The sequence below is a fragment of the Mastigoproctus giganteus genome, chromosome 9 (assembly GCF_048544385.1).
Source record: "Mastigoproctus giganteus isolate SK-2022 chromosome 9, ASM4854438v1, whole genome shotgun sequence".
NCBI classification, from domain to species: Eukaryota; Metazoa; Arthropoda; class Arachnida; order Uropygi; family Thelyphonidae; genus Mastigoproctus; species Mastigoproctus giganteus.
The window spans coordinates 107,812,345-107,827,311 of NC_143583.1; the positions used below are offsets into that span (position 1 = coordinate 107,812,345).

The 14,967-nt window shown below is 37.0% G+C and overlaps 1 protein-coding gene across 3 annotated transcripts in view; it reads right to left on the minus strand.

Moving 5' to 3' along the window:
- Positions 1-14,967, minus strand: part of LOC150080629 (NF-kappa-B-repressing factor-like) — a 112,108-nt gene that overhangs the window by 34,910 nt on the left and 62,231 nt on the right. For all 3 annotated transcript variants that reach the window (XM_090381379.1, XM_090381380.1, XM_090381381.1), the window contains exon 6: positions 1,834-2,003. In XM_090381379.1, coding sequence (XP_090237505.1) covers positions 1,834-2,003 — 170 coding nt within the window. The remainder of the gene's footprint in view (positions 1-1,833; positions 2,004-14,967) is intronic.

Below are 14,967 nucleotides of genomic sequence, written 5' to 3' on the forward strand. Positions count from 1 at the left end.
CACTGGTGATATTCTGGGATATGTTACCCATTTACGGACTAATTGAATGGAAAAGTTCGGTGAAACACAAGCTGTTCCTCTGGACATCTGAAAGGCTTTGGATCGTGTTTGGCATAAAGGTAGTAGTAGTAGTGGCATGTGATGCAAGAAAGCATGTGTATGAGCTTATGCAGCATCAGCCAAAAAAAAAAAAAAATCACACCATTCCCTCCAAATGCCTGTCCAGTTCCTCCTTAAATTTATTCAACCTATCAACTTCCACAACGACAGATGGAAGTTTGTTCAAGCAATTAACCACCCGCTGGCTTAAGGCAAATTTCCGCACATCTATTCTACATCTGTCTTTTCTTAATTTGAATTTATGCCCCCTTAGGTTCGTAATCTGAACAAGTGGAAGGATCCCATCAGAATTCAGCGTGCTCAACCCATTCAAGGTCTTCTAAACAAGCTTCCATCTTATGGTCTGCCAATGGTTATTTGTAATTGGTTATCCAATTTTCTTTCTGATCGCTCACTGAGGGTGATGTAACATACCATTGCAAAAAAAAGAGTTAGAAATGTGAAATTCCTAGGTGATGCACTTTCTTTGAACAGCAGTGTAATTTTACCTATATTTTGTATCTAACTTCTTTTATTACCAAGTCAGACCACTCCTCACTCCCAAGGTTGAGAATGCAATATTTCTGTCATAACTCAACCATACTGTATTCGAAATTCCTTTAATATCAGTAGAACACTGCTGGAAACTTTGCTCTAGAAACTAAACATGGGTTTCGCCACTTGAAGCCTCCAATAAGCAAAATGGTGGTATTGTGCCGGTTGATGAAAACCATCTACCACTTAATATATACTTTTAAGTATATATTAAGTGGTAATTTAACCTTTAAATTTAGTTTAAATTAACGGTTAAATTAAAGGTTAGTTTAAATTAAATTAAATTAAAGGTTAGTTTAAATTAACCTTTAAATTCATAATCTAACCTTTAAATTTAGGTAGGGAAACACTTTCCTATTATTTCCTAACCTAACATTTAAGGTCAGATTTTGAAATATAACAAAAAATAAAGAAACCCTTTCCTTTTTTCCTAACCTATCCTTTAAGGTTAAGTTTGAAAACCTAACCTTAAAAACTTACAAAGAAATCAGTAATATGATTTTTTTAATAGTGAAAACACTCATGAACTCCAATAGTCTGCTTTTAATAATGAGGAAAAAAACTAATCATTATATCGTCTGTCATGCCTGTGTGTCAATCAATATATGTTCTAGACTTCTACTGCCGCTACCGATAACATGCACCATCTGTTTACCGAGAATGCAGGTAGAAACTGCAGTAGCAGCAAACCAATTTGTCAGGCAAGTTTCCTGAACTTTGCTGTGGCTCTCATATTGGCTTCTTTTACCTTAGTACACCAGTTACAACAACAGTTATGGTAAAGTAATGGAAATGCTAAATATTAAGGGTACACAAAAATTTGTGTGTTTAAGGCTTTGAATGGTTTGAGCAAGCTCAATGCTGATGGGATTCTTTCTCTTGCTCAGATTATGCACCTGAGGGAGCATAAATTCAAACTGAAGAAAGACAGTTGCAGAATAGATGTTCAGATCTTTGCCTTTAACCAGCAAGTGGTTGATTGCTAGAACAAACTTCCATATGTCATTGTGGAAGTTGAGAGCTTAAATAAATTCAAGGAAGAACTGGACAAACTTTTGGGGCAAATGGATAGGTGAAATGGGAAGTGTTTTTTTTGGCTGATGCTGTATAAGTTTGCATGCTTTCTTGCATCACATGTCACTGCTAATGTTAATTTCAGTATTTTATTGCTAAACTTACCTTACAGGTTCAATTATGCTTGTGCCATCTTTTCCAAGTCCACCACCACTCCAGCCCATTTTTTCTAACAATTTCCACCCTGCATTGTTTTCTGTAATAGCATTTGCATTCATAGATGTCTGAACAACTTGTTCTCTAGATATCACAAATCCCTCTTCTTGTTCTTTTATCTGAGAGGAAATTAAATTTTTGATTATATGACAGTATATTATTATTTAAAAAGTATTTGCATTAATCCTCTGTCAGTCATGCCTTAAATGGAACACATATGTATGCAGTATCTGCATACCTTGTTGATGATGAAATTAAAATGGTCTTTATGAATTATAATTTACAATATTTAATTACAAAATATTAAACAAAAATAAACAAGAGAAACAATAATAATAAAGAATGTTTTCATATTCCTTAGAATTTACAAGGTCACTCCTTCCTGAATTGAGACACAGATGCTCATCTGACATCTGTTTATTTCTTGGACAAACACCACAGCTGTTGGTGCTTCATTTCTCTTGCACCCTCACATACTGGTATTTTGTACAAGAAACAAAATGCAAGTAGGTCAAAGTGTGCACATTTTTATCTTATCTTTTATATTTTATTTGATCTTATTTTTTCAATTGAACATCATATTAATTATTTGCAAGGTTTACAAAAAACACAAAAACATAATAGCAAAAAGAATATTTTTAGCTTCAGAATTTATTCACTATCATAATCAAAACTGGGTTTTCTCTTTTGCTCCTGGTGTTACTTTTCTTCCAAACAGCTGTTCACGCTGTACAAATTGCAAATCTGCCCTACCATGGAATATTGTTCCCACATCTTGGGCAATGCCCCAAAAACCTCTCTCAAGCGTCTAAGATTCCATTCAAAAGGGGGGCTGTTATGTTAATAAATGGTGGGGAAGGTCCATTTTGTCATTTCATCTCTAACAAAATCACTCCACTCTGTCTCAGATTTTTTTGCTGCATGCCTTTTCTATAGATACTTCCATGGGCACTGTTCTTCTGAACTGACTTCTGTAATTCCCTTCCAAACCAGTCAGAAAGCATACCACAGCAAGTCACCATCCCTTTACAGTCCAACTTCAAACTTACAGAACCAATTTTTTTTCTTCCTCATTTATTCATTCAACTTCTGTTTTCAGGAACAACTTTCCTTCATATGTATTTCCTGAAAATTACAATCTACAGAAATTAGCATTAGTAGAGGCATATGATGCAAGAAAGCAAGCTTATGCAGCATCAGCCAAAAAAAAAAAAAAAAACATACCCTCCCATTTCACCCCTCCATTCGTTCCATATGCCAGTCCACCTCAGCCTTAAATTTATTTAGGCTATCAACTTCCACATCAAAAGATGGAAGTCTGTTCCAGCAGTCAACCACCCACTGGCTAAGCAAACTTCTGCACATTCATTCTACAACTGTCTTTCCCCCCTCAGGTTCTTAATCTAAGCAAGAGGAAGAATCCCATCAGCATTCGGCTTGCTGAACCCATTCAAGGCCTTACACACCTCAATAAGATGACTTCTCAGGTGCCTACTCTCCAGGTGCTGCAATTTGCAGAACTTAAGCCTTTCTTGGTAAGAACTCCTTTGTTCCCCTCACCAATCTTGTTGCCCTTTTTTGTACTTGTTCTAGAAACTCTACATCCTTCCAATGGGCAGGCCACACCTAAAATCTAGGTGTGGTCTGTCCATTGTCTTGTACAACGGGATAATCATCTCTCTGTCCCTGCTAGCAAAATTCCTATATATCATTGACAGGACTCCATGACCTGACCTGGCAGCCCGTCTGCACTGGTCAGTAAACTTCATATTTGACTGCACAATTACCTCCAGGTTTTTTTCGCTTTCCACTTCCCTGAATCAAATTCAAGTCAAATGTCAACAAGTACCTTCTTTCATCTTCTCAACCTTCAACCCATGCATAGTATTAAGTACTATGGAGTTCTAATACCTCTCGTGTTTGGGGGTTTTTCATAAAAATAAACCAACAATTACTGCAAATAAAAGAGCTGTGTTTCTTACAAATTAATTTTTTGCACATTTCACACTTGCCACTTTAATAAAAATAAAAAACTTTCTTTTTCAACTATTCTTGGCATTTCCTGATTTTTTCTTTCTTAAGTTCAAGTTCTCCCATACTTGTGTTTTTTAAAAATTTTCTTCTTTCCACAAACTCTACGTTCCTAATATCAATATAAATAATTTAGCCATTGATTCTTGCTATATTTAATATAGCACATAAAATAACCACAGACCAACAGTTGCTTGGACTGTACATGGCACATAATTTAATGACCATACCAACATCCAATTCTGTTGAATTATAGAACATTATTTCAAATTTCTGCAGATTGACAGTGGTTTTATCGATGTTTGCATCATGATGAATAGTTAACAAAAGAAAAATGCTCATCCTAGATTTTGGAATGTAAGAAACCAATTGTGCAATATTCTTGAAAACGAAATAAACTTGTGCAATCATTCCTACCTTTGGTAGAGAGGAAAAACAGCGGGAATCTGTTTTTTCCCTCCTAATTGTGCTAACATCAGATGAATGGTAATTTTGTACTAATTCAGCTGCCAGATCCCATACAGTGAAGTAGTTGGTAATTATGTCACATCCTAAACTGATTATAGCCTTGAACAGACTTTTTCCTACTGTTGTAATGTTTCCCTGCATATATATTTCCAGATCACAAGTGTAAAACATTTTTGCAATCTATCAATGCATAAATTTTTTTCCCATACTTTTTGAGTTTTCTAGGATATATAACCAGAAACTAAGTTTTTCTTAGATCTCATTGATGGTAGAATACTCACTAATGCTGTACAATTTTCTGCAGATAACAAATGCTTCAAACATATTGTGAACAGGTGGCAACTTTTCTATTTTTCTCTCTTTGCTTTGTCTATCAAACCATAGAGCTTGTATCAGAAAATAGAAAGAGGATTTCAAATGCACCAAGCAAAATAATTTGACACCCAATCTGTCTGCACGCTCCCAAATCTACCATATTTATTTTTTTGCCTTTTGTAATGCCTGATAAGCTAAAAATAACAGCAAAACTTAAAATGGCTGTTATTTCCGACTGCTCAATGTTTTTGCAGTATAGTTACCTATATTTCTCCTTGATGGAACTGATATGTTCATTTTGAGAGGGCAACAATAACTTTAAAAATAACCTATGCAAGAAATTGCCCCAACATTCTAAAATACTTAGCATTAGCAGAGGCATATGATGCAAGAAAGCAAGCTTATGCAGCATCAGCTAAAAAAAAAAAAAAAAAAAAAAAAAAACCCCCCTCCACGGGCTCACACCTGGTGAGTATGGGCTTGGCACACCCAAGGTCCTGAGCTGGATATCATCATTCTTGTCTTTCTTGGTGATTCCTTTCTACTTCTGACACTTGCTCGCTCTCTCTCTCTCTCTCTCTCTGAGGGTAACTCAGGAATTTTTTTTTTTTTTTTTTTGGCTGGTGCAGCATAAGCCTCAGGCTTCCTTGCGCCCTACAGCTAATAATAGCTCAGCCTTAAATTTATTTAGGCTATCAACTTCCACAACATAAGATGGAAGTCTGTTCCACCAATCAACTATCCGCTGGCTAAAGGCAAATTTCCGCACATCTATTCTACAACTGTCTTTCCTCAATTTGAATTTGTGCCCCCTCAGGTTCTTAATCTGAGCAAGAAGAGGAATCCCATCAGCATTCAGCTTGCTCAACCCATTCAAGGCCTTATACACCTCAATCAGATCACCTCGTAGGTGCTTACTCTCCAAGCACTGCAATTTGCAGAACTTAAGCCTTTCTTCGTAAGAGCACCCCTTTATTCCCCTCACCAATCTTGTTGCCCGTCTTTGTACTCGTTCTAGCAACTCTACATCCTTCCTAAAATGAGGCCTCCAGACCTATACACAGTACTCTAGGTGTGGCCAGACCATTGCCTTGTATAACGGAATTATCACCTCCCTGTCCCTACTAGCAAAATTCCTATATATCATTGACAAGACTCCATGACCTGCCCTGGCAGCCTGTCTTCAATGCTCAGGGAACTTCATATTCGACTGCACAATTACCCCTGGATCTTTTTCACTTTCCACTTCCTTGAGTGTAGTACCACATAGTTGGTACATTTCTCTTTGGTTATTGCTACCCACATGCAGTACTTTGCATTTGTCAATGTTAAACTTTAGTTGCCACTTCTCGGACCATTTGCCCAACTTATCTAGATCCAGTTGGAGTAGCATACTGTCTTTACTGTTGTTAACAACCCTGCCAACCTTTGTATCATCTGCAAACTTGGACATTAAACCTGATATACTTTCATCAATATCACTGATAAATATACAAAACAACAATGGGCCCAACACCGAACCCTAGAGAACTCCACTAATAACATCTGTCCACGAAGAGCAGTGTCCATTGATTACCACTCTCTGTCTTCTCCCACTCAACCATCCCTTTATCCATTGTAGCAACTTACCCTTAATGCCATATTTCTCCAATTTGTACAACAGTCTTCCATGTGCAACAGTATCAAAAGCTTTCCTGAAATACAAGTATATGATATCAAAATTATTTTTGGCATTCAGTTCCTTTGTGACCACATAATAGTATCCAATCAAATTGGTCAGACAAGAGCTCCCTTTAACAAACCCATGCTGTGTCTTAACTATTACTGCAGTCTTGTCTAGATGATCCTGCAATGCTTCTTTAACCAGTAATTCCATTATTTTCCCAGGAACACAAGTTAAACTAACAGGTCTATAGTTACTTGTGTCACCTTTTGAACACCCTTTGTGAATTGGTGATACATTTGTACCCTCCAGTCCATGGGGACCTCTCCTGAGTCCAAGGAAGCTCTCATAATTATGGCTAAGGTTTTGCTTACTTCCTTTGCTGCCTCCTTTAATATAACTGGATAGATCCCCATCCATTCAGGGTGCTTTTTTTATGTTTATCTTCAACAATTTCTCCTCCACTTTGCTCTTAGTTATTACAAAATTACTTAGCTCCCAGTTAGAGTTTGATAAACTTCTGGCACTTCCCTCATTGAATAACTCCTCATGTGTGACTGTAGATGCAAAAATGAATGTAGATACTTGTACTACTCTTGGAACAGTTGCACTTGGATGTATGATTATGATGTGGGACAAAGATGTGGTATTTGCTTGAGGCAATTCTGATATCTACTTTGCTGTTTTATCTTTACCTAGGTAAAATCTTGCTGGAGCTGGTTCATTATTGTGATCTTCACCACTGGAAATTTCTTGTTCCGTATGTTTCTTCTATACATTTTTCAATCACATCTTCAGCTTTGTTTCCGTTGCTAACTGGTGAGCTCCCTGAGTCAGAAATGCCACTGATTAAGTTCTTCAGATAATTAGCATCTTCCTCTGAACACAGCTCTTTTTTTTGTTCATTTTGGAAAACACAAAACTGACTATGAAAATATCACGGAGTACAACTGTTACACTGTTCACATTCTGCCCAAACAGGAAACTGTGGTTACGAATGTTTTAGAGGCAACCTGTTTGTCACAGTGTAATTAAGTGTACGGCTGTTACAATGAAAAATAGCATAGCAATCAACTTTTGACATTTAAAAAATTTGGATATCAAGCAACTGTAAGCAGGAGAAAAAGAGCAATTTCTTTTTGGGCCAAAACATACTGTTGCAGATTTGCACTTCTCCAAAAATGCTGAGTTAATATTTTGTTTATAACAACAGCACTGCTGTTCAGATTTAACTGTCAAGAGCATTTCAAAGCATCACCAGAAAGAGAAGATCTGAATTCATTTTTTTTTCTCACCTGGTTAAATATTCTCTGACAGTCAGCACTGCTAGGAGGAATTATTAAAGTGACAAATAATACTCAGGATAATTTGTTATATTTCATGCTTCCTTGTGCACTTGTCAGTTATAACTACCCCTCTGCAATCCACACACTGGCAAAAGTGTGTGGATTGCAGAAGGACGGTTATATTGAGAAGTATTTATGTAATATTATAAAATACAGTTAAGAAAAGTACCAATTTTTCCCTAAATTAACACGTTCGCTGCCACCTATACTTCACAACAACATCGTGAGTCAATGATAGCCTCTATTGGAGTGAAATTCAGTTGTGTCATTACACAAAACTATATAGTTAGTTTTGTATCTGCTAAGGTAATTTGGAATAAACAATATCATATTCATAAATATTTGATCAGGTGAGCCTTATATATATAAATATATATATATATATCAAATCATATGAAAAGTTTGCATATTTTTAACATGGTGACTGTGTTCACTAAAGGCACTGAATTACTGCATTAAGTGAAGCAAATTATCACCAAAGTTTATTTAAAACTTAAGTGTCAATAATACCCCTGACTCTGTAAATATATTAACTTATACACACTATACATAAATAATTTAATTCATATACTCTGAAAAATAAATTTCCATTTGAAAAATCTAATCAAACAAGCCTGAACGGTCTGCACTTTGCCACAGAAATAGTCTTAAGTGTGCATTAATACATTTGGAACTAGGTAGATAGGATGCTCCTATAGACTCAACGATGACTCAATGCTGTGTCAAAAAGGATAAATGTGAGCAATCCCATTCAATATGCCACAATTTTTGGAATGTTGAAAACATCAACATTCTGACATACTTAACATTCCAAAAATTCATATGTAATGGTTGCAGATTAAAAGTTTAAAATTCTTTGGTAAAAGCAAACTGTTACTTTTAAGGTAACTTTCAAACTGTTAAGGCAGAACAAATCTTAAAATTTTATAAAAAGTTTATTCATGTACATAAACTAACATCAACACAAGTAAAGAACAAATAAAACTGTGTCAAGTCTATAAATAAAAGCCAAGCATTACTGCAAAACATTCGGCTAGTGTGCCAATATTAAGCAATTGTTAATTTCACGTGACTTTATGTTTATGGCAATTGATGATTGGCCGCTTGTATGCATTACAGCAGCGTGCTTGGATGGATTTTGAACTCAGATATGTATTGCAGCACACCACTCTTAGTGTTGTTTTATGATTATGTGTGTAAAGGCAGTGAACATGTTAAAAATCTGTTCCTGTTACATATTAAAAAAAATATCAGGAATTATTTTTTGGCATGCTCTCATACATCTCACAAAAGATATTCAAGACTAATCATTGTTAGTCAGGTCAAGGCAGATTACGAGAAATCTTTGGCAAAGGATGCAAAGAAAAACAGCAAACAGTTCTTTACTTATGTAAACTCTAGAAGGAAAGGGATGAATCAGATTGGCCCACTTAACATAGGTGGGTTGACTATTGAATCAGGCAAGACAGTGGCAATCTCCAAAGCAGAATGCGCTGGTCCCAAAGGAACTAGATATTGCTGGTGACTCTATTGTCAGGGAGACATTATTGTTTGTTATTTGGTTTTTAGGAGCATTAGCAACTAAGGCCATATTGCTCTGGGATATGTGGTGGTCATTCCCTGACCTTTCCGCATCCTCCGTATTTGGTGGTGACAGGCTCGAACCCTGGTCTAATCAAGAAGCGTGTGCTATGCACTGCTGCTCCTTTCCACCTGGCTACGGAGGCGCCTGTGTCAGGGAGACGGGTAATATATTGTGTAAAAAGGATAGATAGAATAGGAGCAAAAGTTGATGACGTTGTGAAGCATATATCATCTTTTAAGGTCATAAAGGGTAATATTGTTGTACACATTGGCAATAATGAAATTAAGAGTAGGAGATCTGCAGATTTACTTAACAAGTACAGGTCAATGTTGCAAAAAATTCGTGAGTTATGGTTAAATTTGAAAGTGGCTGCAATTCTGCCCAGACACGAGTCTGGGCAGAATTGCAGGAGGGAGTACATGATGAGAGCCTTGTCAATCATTTCGGCCCTGGAGGGAATTGTGCAAGGCTCATGGGGTAAAATTTTTTTCAGTGTGGTCAGTGCTCGTTATCAGGAGAGACTGCTTCTATAGGGATGGGATACACTTAAATAGAAAGGGTGCAAGAATATTTGCTGATGCCATCGAGACAGTTTTAGGTGGGTTGGAAAACTGCTAGCTGGGGGGGGGGATTCACTGACTAAAAGGTTAAAAGTAGCCATAGGCAGAGGTGAAGGTGATTCTTGCACTATTTCTACTAGAATAAGCAGCGGCCTGGAGCGAGGGGTGCTGGGGGTTTCACAGAATGATGGCAGTCATCGTGAAACAGGTGGGTATATGGGATGTGTTAGGTAACTAAGAATAATAATAGGTGCATGTATGCCAATGCTAGAAGAATAGTAAATAAATTTGATGAATTTGAAGTATTGGTCAAGACATCAAAGGCGGATATTGTTGGAATATCAGAGACAGTGTCACACAGATATTAGGAATGCAGAATTGGAATTTGGGGAGTACAATGTGTACAGAAAGGATAACAGGATAGGAAGGGAGGAGCTGTTATGCTGTTAAGAAAAACATAAAATCAAAAGAAGTGCATCCAGTTGATACAGATGGATAGTACACTGTTGAGTCTGATTGGTGTGACATAAGCAGTGCGAAAGCAAAAATAAGGGTAGGAGTGTTTTATAGGCCTAATGACTCGAATGAGTACAATGAACAATTGTACAGAGAAATAGAGTGGGCTAGTAAATCAGAATGTCTTATAATGGGGGATTTTAACTTCCCAGATATTGACTGGAACTTGTGGTTTGGTCACTCGCACACTAGTAAGACTTTTGTGGATTTATTGGATGATTGTTTTCTGCAGCATGTTCGAGAGGTAACCAGAGAGGGTAATACTCTTGATCTGGTTATCAGCAGTGATCATTCGTTTATTAAGAATTTGGAGATAAAGGAACCACGAGGTGGTTCCTTTATCTGCAGTGATCACAGTGTACTGATGTGGGATTTACTTAAAGATATAACTACCATCAAGGGTAAAGGAAAGGGTTTTTGCTTCTGTAAAGGTGACTACAGTGGTCTGAGACAATTTTTAAATTCTATACAGTGGAACCAACTGATGATGTTACCAACAGCAAATTCTAAGTGGGAAGCATTCAAGGAATTAATTGTGGAAGCTACTAAACATTTCATACCTATTAAGAAATACTGTTCAAGGTTTAGGCCTAGGTTGTCAAATGAACTAATGAGATTCATGGCAGAGAAGAAAAATGCATGGGATGCATATAAATTATTAGATGACACAGAAGCCTATGGCAGATATAAGCTAGTCTGTAATCAAGTCACAAAGAGGTTAGGCAGGTCAAGGCAGATTACGAGAAATCTTTGGCAAAGGATGCAAAGAAAAACAGCAAACAGTTCTTTACTTATGTAAACTCTAGAAGGAAAGGGATGAATCAGATTGGCCCACTTAACATAGGTGGGTTGACTATTGATTTATTGCTTGATGATCTAGACAAGACTGCAGCAATAATTCAGACAGAGCATGGGTTTGTTAAGGGAAAGTCTTGTCTGACAAATCTGATTGGATATTATAAATAAATAAATTTTCTGTTTATATTCCGGGACGACTAAACGGTCAGAGGAGTTTACAAGATTCACAGAATACAAGAAACAGCACCGCATTCAGTCACAGGCTTGAACCCTGGTCACTCAAGGCACGTGTACTTATGCACCCGCGCACCTGACCACTAGGCTACGGTGGCCTTTACAAGCAGGGGAGAGACAGGGAGAACGTCATCCCCCTTCCTGCAGGGGAGGGGAGAGACAGTGAGCCAATTATGATGTGGTTACAAAGGAACTGGATGCAAAAAATAATTTTGATATCATATTCTTGGATTTCAGGAAAGCTTTTGACACTGTTGTGGATGGAAGACTACTGTACAAATTGGAGCAGAATGGTATTAAGGGTAAGTTGCTACAATGGGATAAAAGGATGGTTCAGTGAGAGAAGATAGAGGGTGGTAGTCAATGAGCACTGCTCTTCGTGGAGTAATGTTATTAGTGGAGTTCCACAGGATTCGGTGCTGGGTCCACTGCTGTTTTGTATATTTATCAATGATATTGATGAAGGTATATCAGTCTTAGTGTCGAAGTTTGCAGATGATACAAAGTTTGGCAGGGTTGTTAATGACAGTAATGACAGTGTGCTACTGCAACAGGATCTAGAAAATTTGGGAAGATGGGCTGAGAAGTCACAACTGAAGTTTAACATTGACAAAAGGAAAGTAATGCATATGGGTAGAAGTAACCCCAGAGGAACATACCAACTGTGTGGTACTACACTTAGGGTGGTAGAAAATGAAAAAGACCTGGGAGTAATTGTGCAGTCAGATATGAAGTTTTCTGAGCAATGCAGACAGGCTGCCAGAACAGGTCATGGGGTTTTGTCAATGATATACAGGAATTTTGCTAGCAGGGAAAAGGTGATTGTCCCTCTGTATAAGGCAATGGTCAGGCCACGCCTTGAGTACTGCATACAGGTCTGGAGGTCTCTTTTTAGGAAGGATGTAGATTTGCTTGAGTGTGTACAGAGAAGGGCAACAAGACTGGTGAGGGGAATGAAGGGATCCTCTTACCAAGAGAGGCTTAAGTTCTGCAAATTGCAGCGGCTGGAGACTAAGCACCTGGGAGGTGATCTGATTGAAGTGTATAAGGCTTTGAATGGGTTGAGCGTGCTGAATTCTAATGGGATTCTTCCACTTTTTCAGATGACAAACCTAAGGGGGCATAAATTCAAATTGAGGAAAGACAGCTGTAGAATAGATGTGCGGAAATTTGCCTTTAGCCAACGGGTGGTTAATTGCTGGAACAAACTTCCATCTGTCGTTGTGTCATAGTTGTGTAAAGTTGATAGGTTAAATAAATTTGAGGAAGTGGACAAACATTTAGAGAGAATGGTTGTGTGAATTTTTTTTTTTTTTTTTTTTCTTGGCTGATACTACATAAGAATCAGCCAAAAAAAAAAAAAAAAAAAAAAAAAGCAACTATGGTCACAAGGGATCAGTTTGCATTTATACAGGAAGAAAAAAAATCTGGGTTTTTGGAGTAAACCCACCTGAGGAAGTCTAATTAGTCTCAATTATTACGTTTTCTTGTGGGAAAATATAGCACAGAATGGCCTATAAAGTGGCTTAATGACAATGGTCAAAGCAATGCTTGCATTACCTTAAGCATTCTTGTTTTTTACAGCAGCAGATCATAATAGCAAGGTGTTCTGAGGGTAGAAACATTTCAAATTAGCGGGTAGCAAGCTTAAATAACTTCAAGGGGTGTGTCAGGGTAGTTAACTATACAAGAACACTATAAGTCTAAATTGTTTATACAGTAATGTCAAAAGTATCATTAATAAAATAAGTGAATTTGAATTGCTGGTTAGGACAAGTAACACTCACATAACAGAGCTTATGGAAACGTGCCACTCAAAAATAGGGGATGATGAGTTTCAGTATGGTATGTACAGTGTAAGGATAGGGCAGATAGAAGGGGTGATGGGGGAGATCATGCTTCTTATCAAAAGCAGTCTGAGCACGACTAAAGCTGTTCCAGATTCACAGACATTTTGCATGGTAGTATAGAATCTGTATGGTGGGAGGTAGTTGGAAGCAAAGGTATAATGATGGTGGGAGTAATCTACAGGCCAGGTGATCATGAAGATTATGATGAAAGCCTCTACATGCAAATAGAATGGGCAAGTAAGTGCGAATGTCTTATTATAGGTGATTTTAATTTTCCTCTAATTGATTTGGAGCTAATGGAAAGGAAACTTGACATGGGGAACAAAATTTTTAAACCAACTAATGATTGTTATTTGTATTGGCATGTCAGGGAAAAGAATATTCTAGACCTCATCATCACCCACAAACCAGATGACATAATAGGATTAACAGTACAGGAAGCGACCACAGAGTTCTATGGTACACGATGAAGAGAGAAGTAGCATTAGTTAAAGGCAAAGAATAGGGTTATAATTTCAGGAAAGGAAATTACAATGGCCTAAGGTGCTACATGGCCTCTATTAACTGGTTAGATATCTCACAGAGAGCGAATACAACTGAATTACGGTACACCTTAAAAACATTAATCAGAGAAGCCCTGAATGCATATACAGGTGACCCCCGCTTAACGCTGATAATCTGTTCTGTTAAAACAGAGAGCTAAGTGAATCCACGCTAAGCGAGCGCCGCATTCCCATAAGGTAACATATGTATTTGTGAGTTGCGGTCGGTGCCATAGGATATTTCCTAATCAGTAATAAATGGTAGTGTATTCTGCATTACATACGTATATAATTATGTGGTAACTACTTACGTATCAAAATTAAACTTAAAATTCCAATTAAAATCATGAATTTAATTGATCTAAATTGATTTAATTTAATTGATGAATTTAATCAAGAAAAATGTGTCGATTTTAGGTTGAACTTTGGCCCTCTTCCAAATAAACTAAAAGGAGTATTAATTTTAAATCTCCCGCAGCATTACCACCCAACAATAAAGTCAACCGATCCTTTGCTGCTTTGAAACCTGGCATGTTTTTTTCTTCTTTCAGTATAAAACTTCTTTTAGGCATTCATTTCCACAAAACTCCTGCTTCATCTATGTTAAAAACTTGTTGAGAAGTACAACACATAATACCCCTCTTCAATAATTTTAACAAGTTCTTTTTTGAAAGTTTCGACTCCTTAATTTGCACTTGCAGCTTCTCCCTGGATTTTAAATCTATTCAACCAGCCCCTACTAGTTTTAAATGGTTCCACATTTTTTTTTTTTTTTGTTAGGAGAGTTTTCTTCAGATCATCATATTGGCTAATCTCTCTCTCTCTCTCTCTCTCTCTCTCTTTTTTTTAATAATATTTAACTTAACTGAATTCTGCACTGGATATTATCTTCAATAAAATTAAAAAGTCTTTTCATTTCAATCCTAATAGCCGGCCTAGCCCTAGTTGCTTGCACTGGAACAGCTATCTTTCCCGCTGCTAAAATTAATTCTTTATTTTTTTATAATTGTTCTTACAGTTAAACTTGCAAGTCCTAAATTATGGCCCACATCTGCTTGTCTTTGACCGGAATTAATTCACTTCAAAATGTCTAATTTAATTTTCAAATTCAGTCTTTTTCTTACATTTATAGTCTTCGTACTGCGCTCAGACGTTGTTGCTTTTTCATTCTTATC